This window comes from Mauremys reevesii, linkage group 1 (genome assembly GCF_016161935.1).
Source record: "Mauremys reevesii isolate NIE-2019 linkage group 1, ASM1616193v1, whole genome shotgun sequence".
NCBI lineage: Eukaryota > Metazoa > Chordata > Testudines > Geoemydidae > Mauremys > Mauremys reevesii.
This window is the reverse complement of record NC_052623.1, coordinates 332,498,739-332,514,710: the sequence shown is the minus strand read 5'-3', so window position 1 is coordinate 332,514,710 and position 15,972 is coordinate 332,498,739. Positions and strand designations below refer to the sequence as shown.

Below are 15,972 nucleotides of genomic sequence, written 5' to 3'. Positions count from 1 at the left end.
GATCTAAATGCTGACCTGTATATAAGCATACTGGTTGAGTATGGTTCACAAAAAAGATGCAGCAGTTTTGTATCGAGGTTGTCTTAGAACAAAGAACCTCAGAGACAGGATATATAACAGGACATACTCCAACATAAATTGCTAGAGGCTTTTAAAGTAGTATACATTTCATCTAATTTTCCACCAGTGTTTTGTCATGTGGTACACATCGTACAATCAACAAAAGTAAAGAGAAATGGTAAAAATAAAACATATTTGCCTAATATATTCCAGAATTATGCACAATTCATTTGTAAATTTAGCCTTTTCACAAAAGAATCCTTATATAAAACCGGGGGGAAAAATCACTCCCATATATATGAAGCACAGTTTAAGCCAAACATCACTGACCAATCAAAATTAGTGAATGCACTGCATCTCTCTGCAGTGAAGAGAAGCGACAAGGTAGGCTGTCATTCTGCAAAAGCTGTCCATAGTAAGCTTTCCTCTGAGAAGTATTGCTGTTCCTTTTTAGAAAGGCTGAATCTAAATGTTGTCTCTGGAGACAAGAAGCCTTCAATATGTTAAATTACTTTCATTATGTATTTTCAGATGCTTATTGATTCTACAATAGGACGAGTGGGAGACTGCAGCAGCCTCTACAGCAGCACTACACGTTGTATACATTAGCAGTATGCTGAAACAATGGCACAACACAGGCAGAAATTTTTATTAAGGTCATTTTTTGAAGAGATGCTTATGACCCTCTTTCCCCTGTACTCTGCTGACAAGTGAACAAAATGAATCCCTCAAAACTGGAACTGCTTCATCTGCATCGAGAACTGATCAAATCCCTAGTGGAGGTAAGATATGTTCCTTATTATGATATTCAGCAAAAGCAGTGTTTAACAAACAAACATATCTGAAGGAAAAAAAGATAAAAGGTCTCAATTTAAGTTGAACCTGACATCTTGTATTTCTTGCTTGACAATACTAATATTTTTAATTAAAAAAGTACAATTGTTGAAAAATGTTATTTTTTAAGGATACGTTGTGGAATATTTAGAACTGTTTTGTTCATACAACATAAAAACAGTGCATCTTAAGCTATAACAGTACTGCTAAAAATCCTTAATGCAGTCAGAAGATTCTTCTCAACACCATTTCCAAATATTGAGTTACATATGTTGTGAATGTATTCAAGTACTCCTTGAAGGATCATAGATAGTCTGCATTTTCTGGTATACTTACTGCTTTTTCAAGGTTGAGTTACGTGACTAATCGCTGACTTATTCATGGGGAAAAAATGTTGTTTTTAGGGTAACACAAAAGGTAGTTGCAAAACTATTTAAATAATCTACATACTTCACCCAATAGAAATGTACTTGTAAAATTATATTCAAAGCAAGGATATTCAAGACCATGTGCAAATTAAACAAATGTATTCCCCATGAAGCAACTGAGGGTCAGTTAAATTAGTCATATGAAGGCAAGAGGACACATAGTACGTGTAAACTAGTTGCTCATAAGACCTGTAAAAAATCATATTTTCTAGCTGCATTTGTAGATACTGTCTTTTTGCCCAGTAATTTTTGCTTCAACTCTTGGCTTTTAACTCCACATTTAATATTTGCAAAATATGTAATCCATCCAATACATTTAATTTTAATACGATGAAAAAGAGGGAAAGATTTTATTAGGAAATAGTGAAAATATTCTCACTGATTGTATATATCTTCTATAGGAATCAATTTTAGAGATCCATTTTGATTTACACATATTACATCAAATGATACCATATAAATATATTCCTGAATAACTTAACTGAAAAATTATTAGAAGCAGCCCTATTTTTAACCTTTTTTTCCCCCCCTTTTTCTCACAAGGGCATGCAGCATCTAATTCAGTTTTACTACTGACAATATGAAGAATGCAATTGACTGGGCATCTTTCTAGCTGTCTGATCTACAAGCTGCAGGATGTACTTACATAGTCTTAAGAAATAAAGGAATTAGAATAAAACCATGGAACAGGTTCTATTTCTACGTAAGTGTTTAACACTTCAACAATATACATAGAAGATTAGCACATCTGCTCATATTTTCATGAAAAGAAGATTAATATAATGGTTTATTCCTAAAACAAAATGGTGAGCATTTCTTAAAAAGGGATTTATAATTTAAAACCAGATTTATGGAAACTACTAATTCAAGAAGAAACAATGAAACATGAATTCCCAAAAGGAGAATGTGCATACTTCATCAGCAAGCTAAACAAGGCTTTAATCAAGCTTTTTCTACACTACATATTAAGTCACTTATTTGTCAGAATGACTAATGGATATTTTTTTCTCTGAATTTTATGACCTATGTATTCTCCTTTAATAAAAATAAACCAAATTAAGCAGTCCATGGTTTCCATCAAAGCACATGAACTGGATTTTACAATGTAAAACAACTTATGTGACAAAGCCATCACTCTAAAGTAATGAGACATATTATAAAACCAAACGTGCAATTGTAACTAAAGGATGCCTAAATATATTTTTGAAGCCAGAAATCGGATGTCTCTGTTTTTATTTTCATTTATCCTGGAAAATAAAAATATGTTGCCATGAGATGCAAAGGGGGAAAGAATTAATGTCCCTGAAAAGAAGTTTTGTTTTTATTGGTGGCTTTAGAAAACAGAACAAACAATATGCACTAGTCTCTAGAAATATTTCAGGAAATTAAGTCCTTTTGTTCAATCACAAAATCGTCCTCCTGAAGGGTTGGAACCGAAAGAAAGAAAGAAAGAAAGAAAGAATAAAAAGGAAGCCAGAATGTTTCATCAAGGGATGAAATAGAGCACAGCTACAACTCAGCTGCCAGGTGAAATGCATGTCAAAATTCTGTCAGTGACACCATGTATCAATTTATGACAAGCTGCTACAGTGAGCTGAAAGGCCCTTGAGGCAACAGAAAACAGGTAGGTCAGAAGCTGCATGCACCCAACCTCTATTTGACATTTACAAGGGAACAGAGCACTGTTCTTGAGATGTATTTTGTTAATTATCTTCCTATCTTGACATTTCTGCTTTTATTTAACTGCAAATCTATCTGATGTGACAAAGACCTGATGCTTAATCTGTTTGTTAGTAAAATCTGGCACATTTAAAATTTTCCATTTTCACAAGATTTCAGTTAGCGTATTCTTACAGTTAAGACCATTGCTTGTTTTAGCAAAAATGACTCTAATCTTCTTCTGGCTTTTACCAGTTCAAGAGAACTCAATTTATCAAGTAACGCATTTGGAATTGTTTCCGTAATATGTCCATAGCTAAATAAGACCACATACACAGAGGAAATAGTACTGTCCTGAAGCTATTTATAAACTTTCCTGAGGTTGCATAATGTGAAAGTTGAACAAAGCTTTTGAAATATTTCTTGTTTCATTGCACACCTGAGGCTCATTCAAATTTTTTGTTTTTAAAAAGGCATGTAAAGTAGCTCTTGATGCATACAAAGAATCTTCATTATAAAAAGTTTGCAATTAACAGTACTGCACTATTGTGGCTTCTCAGAATTGTAGATAAATGTATTTGTATATTACATATAGAGTATGCATAATTCATACTTGCTTTAAAAAAGCAACTCATTTTTATTCTCCTTAATGCCTTCTTCCATTTACTGTATTTAGAGAATAACAATGGTCTCCATTTAAATTAATCCTTATACCAAATATATTTTCATTTTAATTTTAAAAGTGCTCAAAATTCCAAGTACCACAACACCAAGAGAAAAAAAAATCTTTCCCTCCTTATTTTTTTATTTAATTTATTAATTTTGTTATAAAGCTATGGCTAGTTTTATACACTGGTTAAGAACATAAATGGTACAATGGCAGGCCTCTTAAGCAGACACTAAATTTCAATTTATTAGCATTTGTAAGCCACAGAATGTGTGGCCATAAGATTAAAAAAAAAAAATCACACCGCAGTGATTAATGCTACATCACTGAGCCTTATTGCCTCAAAGCAGAGATAAACTTTCATTTCATGATGTAAAAAACAAATGTAATACAAACAATCCTGTTGTGTCTGTCTCCTTAATTCCGTCATCTAATTAGATTACAAATATACATATGTTACTAAATACTCCTGATACACACAAGTCCATAAATCAAAGGGAGAGTATTTCACCAATGTGGCTAGTAGTAAAAGTATTTACATTTCCTGAAGTAAATATTTAAATCAGCATATGGAAATGTGATGCTTTGAAAATCTGCTTCATTACAAATGAATAGTTTAAATGTAATTTTACAGTTGAAGTTATATATTCAGTGACTCATAATATGAAAATATACATGCACCCTGAAGGAGGTAAACAAACCTATGGAAGAGAAGATCTATTAAGTGATATTTCAATGGTTTACAAGCAACTCCCTTTCATTTTTCTGACTTTGTTTTTCCTAAAAATGTTTTTAACATTACTTTATGTATTAAGTTTAAAAAAAAATATGGACATTCTTTTAAAATGGCCCTAGACATGATAAAATCCAATGTACTAGTATAGCTTGTTCTACCACACCTGTCCTTTGTGAGAGCCACATTATAAACAAGGCCTTGTCTCTGTAAACAAAGGCTTTTAACAAGTTTTTTGGAGTTTTTTTACAATCGTGTTTTGTTTTAAAAGTTGATGTTGTTCTAGATCCCCAGATTTCTGAGCCCAAATCATGCACAGATCTAAATATATAAATGATTAGATTTTGATAGAAAGAAATACCTGTTTTTTCTGTATTTATCTAAAATGATTTTAAAAGTGTCAGAATCAAATGTAAAACTATTTTCTCTCACCTTTTAGGACAAAAACAACTGCAACAAAAGAATGTGCTTCTCTCCCATTCTGGAAGTCAACATGCAGTCTGAATCTAACATTACAGTTCGAGATGCCATTGATGACATCAACACCAACATGTACCGAGCACTGTCATATCCATTAAGCTTTCAAGTTTCTCTCACTGGATTTCTGATGTTAGAAATTGTGTTGGGACTTGGCAGCAACCTCACCGTGTTGGTACTTTACTGCATGAAATCCAACTTAATCAATTCTGTCAGTAACATTATTACAATGAACCTTCATGTACTTGATGTAATAATTTGTGTGGGATGTATTCCTCTAACTATAGTTATCCTTCTGCTTTCACTGGAGAGTAACAGTGCTCTAATTTGCTGCTTCCATGAGGCTTGCGTTTCTTTTGCAAGTGTTGCGACTGCAATCAACGTTTTTGCTATCACTTTGGACCGATATGATATCTCTGTAAAACCTGCAAATCGAATTCTGACATTGGGAAGGGCTGTGATGTTAATGACTTCAATATGGATTGTCTCTCTTTTCTCCTTCCTGATTCCCTTCATTGAAGTCAATTTTTTCAGTCTTCAAAGTGCAAGTACTTGGGAAAATAAAACTCTTTTGTGTGTCAGTGTAAATGAATACCACACCGAACTGGGAATGTACTACCATCTCCTAGTACAAATTCCAATATTTTTCTTCACTGTTATAGTAATGCTAATTACATACACCAAAATACTCCAGGCTCTTAATATTCGAATAGGCACAAGATTTACAACAGGGCAAAAGAAAAAAGCCAGAAAGAAAAAGACTATTTCTTTGACCACACAACACGAGACTACTGATGTGTCACAAAGCAGTGGCGGGAGAAATGTAGTCTTTGGCGTAAGGACTTCAGTTTCAGTAATAATTGCCCTACGACGAGCTGTAAAACGACATCGTGAACGACGGGAAAGACAAAAGAGAGTCTTCAGAATGTCTCTGTTGATTATTTCAACGTTTCTTCTCTGTTGGACGCCCATTTCTGTTTTAAACACTACAATTTTATGTCTGGGCCCAAGTGACCTTTTGGTAAAGCTGAGATTATGTTTTCTAGTTATGGCATACGGAACAACTATATTTCACCCTCTACTTTATGCATTCACTAGGCAAAAATTTCAGAAGGTCCTGAAAAGTAAAATGAAAAAACGAGTCGTTTCAATAGTGGAAGCAGATCCCATGCCGAATAATGCTGTAATACATAACTCATGGATAGAACCTAAAAGGAACAAACAGATTACTTTCGAAGACAATGAAGTAAGGCAGAAATGTTTAGTACCTCAGGTTGTCACTGACTAGATTTCAGTAAAGTATTCACCAAATCATCCAAGAGGAAATATATGAACAAACTGTAGAAAATACTGCCAAATAAGGGAAACTTTTTAAATATTGGCTAGACTGTAAATTTTCTATATCTATATATCTATATAGATATATATAGATATATATCTATAGATATATGTTATATAGATTAGGCCTTGTATATTCAATTTCTTCATTACTTAATATACATGTTGCATGGCAGTTTGTTAGAGTAATATCGTGTACATTTGTCAAAAAGATATTAATGTAAGTCATATTTTCTAAAAAAATAAATAGCCTTAAAACAGTGTACACTTTTAAAAACAAACATTTGTATGCCTGATTCTCTGTAAATATAAAAATATTTTTAAATAAGTCTCCCACTCCAGAAATACTTCATTTTCCAACAACATGTGAGTTTAACAACTTGCACGATATAATATTATAATTCTTATCTGTGGGCTCTGTTCTTCAGAAATAATCTGCAGCTTTGTGAAATCTGGAGATTTTGACTCCACGTTCAGATGACCCATTCATCTAGCCTGTAATGGCTCTGTGTGCACAACTGGAGCACATCCCTCAATTAACAAGGACTAAAACTATTAAATTTTGGCAGTGGAAGCAATATTTTAAAGTTCAAGTTAGTTCAGAAATGGAAGAATAATTTTTAATGCAAAAAAGTTCTTATGTATACAAAATTTGTTTTTCTTTGTTTCCATACAATAATCCACACATCTTTGATTAATCCCACTCCCACTTCTTCCACTGAAGGAAAGAAGATTTTTCTCCAGGGCCCTGAATTAGTGGAAGTAAAATGCAGAGAAATGGGGAAAACTCTGTGTTCCAAGGCTGCCCAATAAATAAATAAATCAAAAACAGTTTATACAGAATTTGTTAGTCTGGTAGCACTAAAGATTGTTGTGATTTATTAGCTAGCCCTCCAAAATGTGAGGATCTCCAGGGGAGTTGCTACATATACAGTCAAATGTCTCAATTAAGCAGGAAAGCATACTTTTCTCCTCCCTAACTTTTCTAGTATCCTATCTCTAGCATCCAGTCCTGATCACACAGGCACCTTGCCACACATCTATCTAAGACAGCTGCCTTACAACTGTGGTAATATTCCTGGATCTACTTTTACTGTCATTATGCACTTGTACAGTTCCATTTCTCTTCCCTCCCTTTTCTCCGTCATCTTCAATCATGTCTTCAACTAACATCCACATTTAAGAACCAAGAAACTGATAGATTTCATCATAACTTTTGCATTTGGTGCCAGATAAGTATCGTACTAACCAGAATGGTATAGTTGAAGGCTATTTGCTATCCCAAGCTCTGAAGCCAGGAATTTGGAAGGAATAGCACCCACATGCATCCCCTTGATTTGATAATGTTTCAGCAGTTAAGTTCAAATGTATTAAGGAAAAGAAAAATCTATTTTACTTTTATTGTAGTATAATCATCTCTACATGTGTATGAATTGCTCCCATTAACATAAGAATAACTCCTAATAATTAGTGTTAATGCAAGTTCCATGCATAAAAGGCAGAATATTTTCTCTCTTGCAATATTGTGTATTTTCTTTTACCTAAAACTACCATTCACCTGGATGTATTCAAATGTATAGAGTAATATAAAAATCACTACAAATCTTGCTTTAAAGAAATCCAAGGCTATTTTCTCTCTAATTTGTATCCTATCATACTTGCATTGAGAGAGCAAAGTCCTGATGCACTCAGTCCAAGAACCAGCATGGAGACAGTTAGAAATCCATCCTCTTACTTCTTAGAGATCAACCACTTACAATAGATAGAACTTTTTCTAGGGAGGTTCTTTACATAAACTTTTCACATTTGTTTGAATAATATTCGAGCAGCTTTGGTATAAAAGCCAGCACACTACCACTCACTGTACTAGGCTGCACCCACTTAAAGGCCAAGTTTCATCCAAAGTCATTACTTACCTGTCACCTAGAATGCTAAGTAAAATTCTACTTTTTATCCAAAACCAAATACAATAGCTCAGATTTTATGTACACCTATAGAGCCACAGAAAGTTGTACGAATATTTTTAAATGCCTCTTTTTAATCTTCTGGAAGAAAACTATCATTTTAAAGTCACAATGTTCCTTCTTTTTGCAGAATATTACATCTTTCCACTCCTGCTACATCTAGCTATCTTGTACGCTCAAATATATGAAAGGGAGGGAAGGGGACACTATTAAAATGTTAATATCACAACATGGTTTTTTACACTCAAATAAGATATTTTTAAATAAAGACGTAATGTGTATTTTTAAAACTTGCAATCATCTGAATATATAAATAAGCCTGTAATACCCCACGGACATATGGTGGAATTAAAACAGTTGTAAGAAAAGTTTTCACTTTCAAACATACAAAGGGTTATTAACACTTTCAGAGTGCACTCTCTTTTTTTAAAGCTCAAATACCTTAGAGCTCATTCATCAAAAAGTCAGCGTCAATGAACCGGAAAATGTCTTACCAATAATTTCCCTTTTTCTAGCAGCATCTCCCACAGTTCTTGATGTCTGGGCTGCTCTGGGCATTCTTGCAACTAATGGAGGCAGATTAGCATTTTGGTGCCACCCACTGGCCATGCCCCCTCTGCTTCCACTTGTGGCCAGATGAGTTATTTCAAAATTGTAAAAACTTGTATAACAATATTAGTAACAAATACTTAAGAGGTAACTGACCAACTAAGTTTAATGGACCACAACAAAGTCACAAGGTTTAAAAAAAAAAGTCACAAGGTAAAAATCCCTCTCAGCATCTGACCTTTTGGCTCTTGAGCTAGTTAGGGTGGGTAGAATCGTGGAAGATGCATAAAAGAAATTATTAGTAAAAAAATTTCCTTTCTACAACCCAGCATCTTCCACAGTTCTTGAAGTTCTAGGAAGTAGAGAACAATGAACAGGTGTTCAAAGGGCAAAAAACCATTTCCCAAATCACAGCCTGCAATAACTGCCTGCAATAAGATGCCTCTGCAGAGGACAGGAAATCTATCTTGTAGTGCTTGACCAGGTGGTTCCCTTACACATTTCCACTATGGATGCACTAGTTCTTTCTGCCCATGAAGTCACCAGGGATCACATTGAGCATGCCCTGTTCCCTTAAGGAACCAGAATTCCCAATGTCTTGTATGCTCCTTCAATACATAGTTTAATTCACCTAGTAATGGATGACTTGGAAGCTCGGGGTCCTTGGCATTTCCAAAGGAAGGATAACAGGGCACCCGATCTCCAAGTAGACTCTGTACATTTGAATTAAAATTTTCAGGCCCTTTTAACATCTAAAGCATGCCACTTCTCCTCGGTGGCCTGGGACAGAAAAAAGGGAGACCCACCTCTGGGGAAACATGGAGGAAAGAGTTCATCTCCAGGATATACAATTCTGGAGTTCTGAGCACCACCTTGTCCTAATGAAACACACAGAAAAGCTCCTGCAAAGAAAGCACTGACAGCTCCAAAACTCAGCTGGCAGATGTGACGGCCATCAGAAAGCAAGACGCTGATGTGAATGGTTCAAAGAGGTGGTTCATCAGGGCTCTTGGTACAAATGGCAGTCCCACTTGGGAAAGAGAGGCCTGATTGCTGGTTTGACTAATCAGACTGCCCTAAGGAATCAGGCTATGCGGGGGGGAAGGGAGAGGGGTATTCTGCCAGAGAACCCATGGATCCTGTGACCATCATGCTACAAAGGGTGGACACCTGACGGTCAATGGTACTAGGTTGGGGACCTCTGTCCAAGCCTTCATGGAGAAATGTCAAGATCGCAGAAATCAATGAATTCTGGCTATTTGCTTCATGTTCCTGGCACCAGCCCAGAACTAGGTCCAGATAGAGGAGTATGCGTTCAAGGTCAATACTCTTCTAGAATGCATTCTGATAACTTTGGAGGCAGACCCAACAACACTATCACTTCCCTTTCAACAGCCAGGCTGTTAAATGCAGATGGTTCTGATCCAGATGAAGAAGAGGACCATGTAAGAGAATGTCCTGTCTCTTTGGGAGCGGTACTGGAGGTTGTTTTTCAGCTCAATTAGGTCCAAAACCCAGGCTCTCCTTGGCCAATATGGGGTTACCAATATTATCATCACCTGTTCGTTTTATTTTCTGGACTACCTTCCCTAATGATAGGAAGATTGTAAACACACAGAGGAGGCCCTGAGGACATCAGTGTGATAGTGCATCTATCCCCTTGGATTCGGGGACCACCTCCCTGCTGAAGTACTGTGGTCTCTCCACATTCAAGTGGTTCATGAATAGATTGGTTGAGGGCAAGCCGAATAACTGGACGATTAACTTAAAAGCCTTCCTGATGCAGGCAACACTCAGTTGTTCATCTTGATCAATCGGAGCAAGATCAGTAGGAGCTTCCCTGAGGGATACATGAGAATGTACTATCCAGTGCATGAATTCCATCACTTAGCTGTATAGCGCTGGGCTACTTTTTCCTCTTGGTTGTTCACATATGCAACCATGGTCATATTGTCTGACTGAATCAGAACATGATTCCCCTCTAGCCTGGGCTGGAACCTTTGTAGCAACAGTTTGGCTGCTCTTAGTTCTAGGTGGTTTATGCTGTCAGTCCTTTCCGCCAGTTATCAGATGCCTGTTTTGGACCCCCAGTGTGCTTTCCAGCCCTCCAGGCTGGTGACAGTTGTGACAATCTGGAAGGCATAGAGGCTGACCATCATTTTAAAGGTGTTGACCACCAGTACTTGAACCTTCACTTGATCCTTCATGAATTTCAGACAGTGGCCCCATATCTTTAAGATGAAGCCTTGAAGGAGCCTGATGTGAGACTGTACCCATGGAGTGATCCCTATGTATAATACTAGGTGGGGTTTAGTGGCTGAAAGCTTAGTGGTTTTAGTTTGTGTGCAGTTCCAAAACAATTTGAGGAAGTCTTGAATCTTCTGGAACTTCTCTAAAAATGGATATATCCTTGCTATCAAGGTATCTGTGTTCACTCCTAAGTGAGTTATTTTGGTGGATGGAATTAAGGAACTTTCCTTGATATTGATAATAAAACCATGCACCTGCAGGAAATTCAACATCAGGGATGTACCTCTGTGTGCTGTTGCTGGGGATGGATTTCTAATTAAAAGATGTCATCCAGGAGGGGTAAAGGTGGATTCCCTGTAACCTAAGTCTGGCTAGGATTACCACCACCAACACCTTTGTAAAGACCCACTGGGCTGAGGACAAGTCAAACTGGAGTGCCCAGTACTGACAATGCTCCGCGCCACTAGCAAACCTCAGGAATCTGTAATGGCAGGGTCTGATTACTACGTGGAGATATGTATCCACCAGATCCACTGAAGTTATAAAGACACTGTAGAGATTTCTTCATTTTCTTAATCCACTTGTTGAGCCTTCTGAGATCTAGAATGGTTGGATTCCCGTCATTCAGAAGTGTACAACAAAAATGGACTAGAATACTGATAATTTTTCTTCTGAGGGGACACTCTCTATTACTGCCATATCCAGGAGATGAGATATCTCATTCTGGAATAGATTGCACTTTATGGGGTAATTCAAGATAGGAGACCAGATGAAGAATGGATGAGGTGGAGTCCGTAACTCAAGGGATCATCCCTGACTAACTATCTCCCTGGCTCATGAAATGGGAAATTGTGCCCCCTAGCTTCAGCTCCAGGCAGGGTTCAATGAAGTCTTTATCAAATAGGGGCTTTGGGAGCGGCAGGGTCCGCTTGGGGCTTGCCTCCAGAGCTATGGTTCCACAGCTTTTCTCTGGAGAACCTGTTGTCCTTTTGATAGTGTTTCTCTGAGGATGAAGGCCAAAAGGAGCACCTTTGTCTGAAGGCTGGTTTGTACTCTCTCTCAAAGGCATGATGTGGTAGTGGGAGGGACCATTTAGATTTTGCAGTATTGTCCACCACTATGTGTCTAGCTTCTCCCCCACGCAAGTCTCCCCTCTGTTTTCCAAGGGGCCCTTGGAACTTGCCCCCGGAACCATCTGATGGTGGTCCTCCTTGTCTTTAGAGCCTCTCCCAGCTTTGCCCAGAGACTCCTGGTCCATTTTTCTCATGTTGGAGTCACAGCTGCTCTGGTGGGTCAAAGATCCCACAGTCCTGTCTGACTCAGCCCCAGGATCCAACAGAGTTAGCAACAGAAGGCAGAGTGCAGACTGGGCAGAACTCGCTGCCTGCTGAGCCTGGCAAGGCAGTCTCACAGCTAGAGCACCATTTGGATTTTATTTGGTGCTTTTTAGGCTGCTCTGCCATACCTAAAAAGATGCATAAGAGCCAGCAAGGAGGTGCTGCAGCAGAGGCTCTGGGTGGGTTCCAACCCACAACCAATAACTGACCTATGTGGGGGGGGAGGGTGCTACAGAGGGAACTCACCACTGCCCCAAAATTAGTAATGTAATTAGATAGACAGACAGACAGACTACACACCCCACACACCCCTTAGCAGATGAAAGGCGGGAGCACAGAAACTGTTGTCCACACACTGCTGCGGAGGCAAAGCATCTGGCCACAAGCAGGAGTAGATGGACGTGCCAGCATGGTGGAGCCAAAACACTAATCTTTCTGTGTGTGCTGCAAGAGTAAACAGTGTAGCCCAGACATCAAGAACTGTGGGAGATGCTGGGCTGCAGTATAATACTTTATGGTATAAAGAAAAGGAGCATGGTTCAGTAGTTAGATCAAGGGAGGGACAAAGCAGGTCTACACTTAAGTGCAGCTAAGCTGCTGCAGCACTTAAGCAAAGATGCACCTACACTGACAGAAGAGCGTCTCTCATCAGTGTAGTTAATCTCCCTCCACAAGATGCGGTAGCTATGTCGATGGGATAAGCTCTCCCATCAACACAGTGCTGTCTACACAGAGGGTTAGGTTGGTATAACTCCCTCATTCAGGAGAGTAGACTTTTCACACCCCCACACAACATACTTATAATGATATACGTCTGTAATGTAGACCTGGCCTTAGCATCAGAGCCATGTGTGTTCTGCTCCCATCTCTATTGCCAAATTTGTTGTGTGATTTCAAGCAAGTCATTTAAACTTCCTGTGTTTATGCTTCCTCATCTGAAAAATGTGAATAATGATAGACAATGATGCACTTTGATATCCTCACAAGAAAGGCACTATACAAAACCGCAAAGTATTATTAAGCATATTACAGCACTGTAAGTGTACATCCTTCTTTATAAAACATACCATAACATGTGCGCTCCACAGAAAGCTTAAAATCTCATAAAGACAAGACAAACTATAGGACAACAGTTCAAATAAGGAAGGGTTGTTCACAGATCATTGGGACTCTAGGAAGGGAGAGAAGTCCATTTTAAGTAGGAATATGAAGGAAAAAAGAGAGGGCACTGGGAGGACAAGAAGTTGGATGCTACTGCAACTATTGGTGGCAGGATGAAAAAATAAAGCTAAAAGTGGGAGGAGACAAATGGAATATGAAATAAATATTATTGTACAGCATGAAATTGGCTAGTACATTTTACACTCCCCTCACAAAAAGTCATTAGTTCAATTAAAATTCACACATCTTATCCTAAGGCAAGTAGGGTTAAAAGAGAAAGAGAGAAAAAGTCTGAATAGTGATAGGAAATATTGGAGTCTCTGGGAGAACTAGCTTAGCCTTTAAGAACCAGCCCTTATTAAGACATTGACAGAGAAAATTACCATGTTATAAATTTGATTTCAAAATGACTAAAATACAGTCTAATGAAAGGTCACTACATGGTTGAACTCTTTAACTTTATTTACCAAGGTGTCTTCCCTCCCTGAATATTTAGGCGCACGCACGCACACACACACACAAACAAGAGTTCAACATTAATTTAGCAAGAAATTTAAATTTTAAATGATCTAATTTCTTTTAGATTTCTTAAAAACAACATATTAAAGTAAAAATGGAATCCTGCATGAAGGCATTTTGCATATGTACACATCATTTTTAGCATGTAGAGAGTATATCTGCCATCTGAATAGACAGAATCACTGTGCTCTGTCAGACATTACTACAAAAACATTTCTTATTCAAGATTTAGAATATACAAGATACATATTTACCTGGACAGATGGAATAGCTTTTTTTGCTGAAGTTATGTGTGTATCACAACATGATGAAAAATTTTAAGACAACGATGTAGTTGTCAGACAGCAGAACAGTTGCATGGTTGAGTGTTCTCAGGTAAATATTTGTTTTCTGTGAACAATTCTGGTTTCCAACTCCCATTCTCTCTATTCTTTTTTCTTTAAAGACCTTATGGTTCATCTTTTTTAAATCTATGACATGTATGATAACACGCATACATAGTATGTACATGAGACTATTTCAGTTTGAGTCTTGTCCCAGGGGAAAGATGCACTATGCACTTCTCAAAAGAACAGAGGCAATAACAGCAAGCAGGGACTTTCAGGCCTTCAGAAATCCTTCCTACCTTCTATACCAGGGCTACTGTCCTTGATATTGTCTTCTGTTCATCTTATCAAACTTAAAGCATTCATTATCCACCTGATGATAAACATTCAGCTCCTCAGAGGGATTGAATCCTTAAGTGATATTCTCTCTGGCAAAGCGAGCATGTCTTGCGAATAAAAACAAAAATCCCATATATAGCATCTTAACAACAAAATGTTAAGAGGTATAAACTGTATTATCAAGTTTCAGGTTAAGAACCTTTTTATCCCCCAAATTAACACTGGGTTAAAATGCAAAGAGTTCACTATCTATCCTAATAGTGACATTGGCAGGCAGCATGTCCTTGTTTCTCTTATCAACTAGATTTAGGAAATACTCATTTGCTGTTCCGTTATCTCACTATAATCTTTAACTTCCTACACTGCCTTGTAATGGTTTAACTTGATACTGCATCTGATAAACACCTCAATGTTATTGCTGGAACAACATCATTGCAATAAAACTTGTCTTTTTGGCTGTGTCAGACTGTTATTCCCACAGCCATATTAGGCCAGTTTTGCTTTTAATTGTGCCAGGCTCTCCCACAGCCCGCCGTACATTATGCATCATAAACTAAGCACTGGTAGTGAGGGGAAAAATGCTTAATATCTGATGACAAATCTATTGCTTCACATAATGTTTAATGTATTGCTTCTTCATTACACTTTTATATTACTGCACTGTTATACCATTCTTCTTCTTTCAACCCTGGTTTCAAGATTTTCCAAACATCCAAGAGAGAGATACAATGGAAAAGAAAAGGGAGGCTTTACCTTTTGAGAAATTATCACCATCACCAGTGAGTATGAATACACTATCATCTACAAATCAACTGAAGTAAAGACATCAGAAGCAAGAAATTCAGTAGAATACTAGTCACACAATATGCATGCCCTTGTGATGCAAGAACTGAAAACAAATATAAAAGCAAGAGCTTCAACCCTGAACAGGAAAGAAGGCATCACTTCTGCCAACAGCTGCTCATCCGAATCTACTGAATGACAATATCAACAACTAGAAAAGGAAAAATGTAAAAAGACCTAATACATTTTTTTTCTTAAAGTGCTTTCTTATGCTCTGTGGTCTAACAGAAACAGTCTCAATACACTACATACCAGCCCCAAAGAAACTATCTGGTAGAGAAGAACTCATGAAAAATTAAGTGTATGGAAAACTTAATGCAACTATAACAACAATAAGACACACCCAGATGTGTCATCATGTGTGTGTTTGTTGCTGCTTCAGTCTTTAAACAAACACTATTCACAAGATGTTACCATTTTCACTACAAGCAAGTGAACTCATTATAGAAAGAGGTATATTGTACCTCAACAAATACAAACAGTGTCAT

General features: G+C 37.3%; 2 protein-coding genes across 5 annotated transcripts in view; one reads left to right on the top strand and one right to left on the bottom strand.

The window, feature by feature from the left end:
* COG5 (component of oligomeric golgi complex 5) overlaps positions 1 to 15,972 on the bottom strand; it is a 324,671-nt gene that overhangs the window by 265,866 nt on the left and 42,833 nt on the right. The gene's annotated exons all lie outside the window — the stretch shown is intronic.
* Positions 827 to 6,187, top strand: GPR22 (G protein-coupled receptor 22). The gene is made up of 3 exons (XM_039516857.1): positions 827 to 842; positions 1,866 to 2,946; positions 4,821 to 6,187. Exon 3 carries the CDS (start codon positions 4,845 to 4,847, stop codon positions 6,144 to 6,146), a length of 1,302 nt encoding a protein of 433 aa, XP_039372791.1. The 5' UTR covers positions 827 to 842; positions 1,866 to 2,946; positions 4,821 to 4,844; the 3' UTR covers positions 6,147 to 6,187.

Bases quoted from the DNA above. Each gene is read 5' to 3' on its own strand.
- GPR22 (XM_039516857.1), top strand. From the start codon at position 4,845: ATGTGCTTCTCTCCCATTCTGGAAGTCAACATGCAGTCTGAATCTAAC.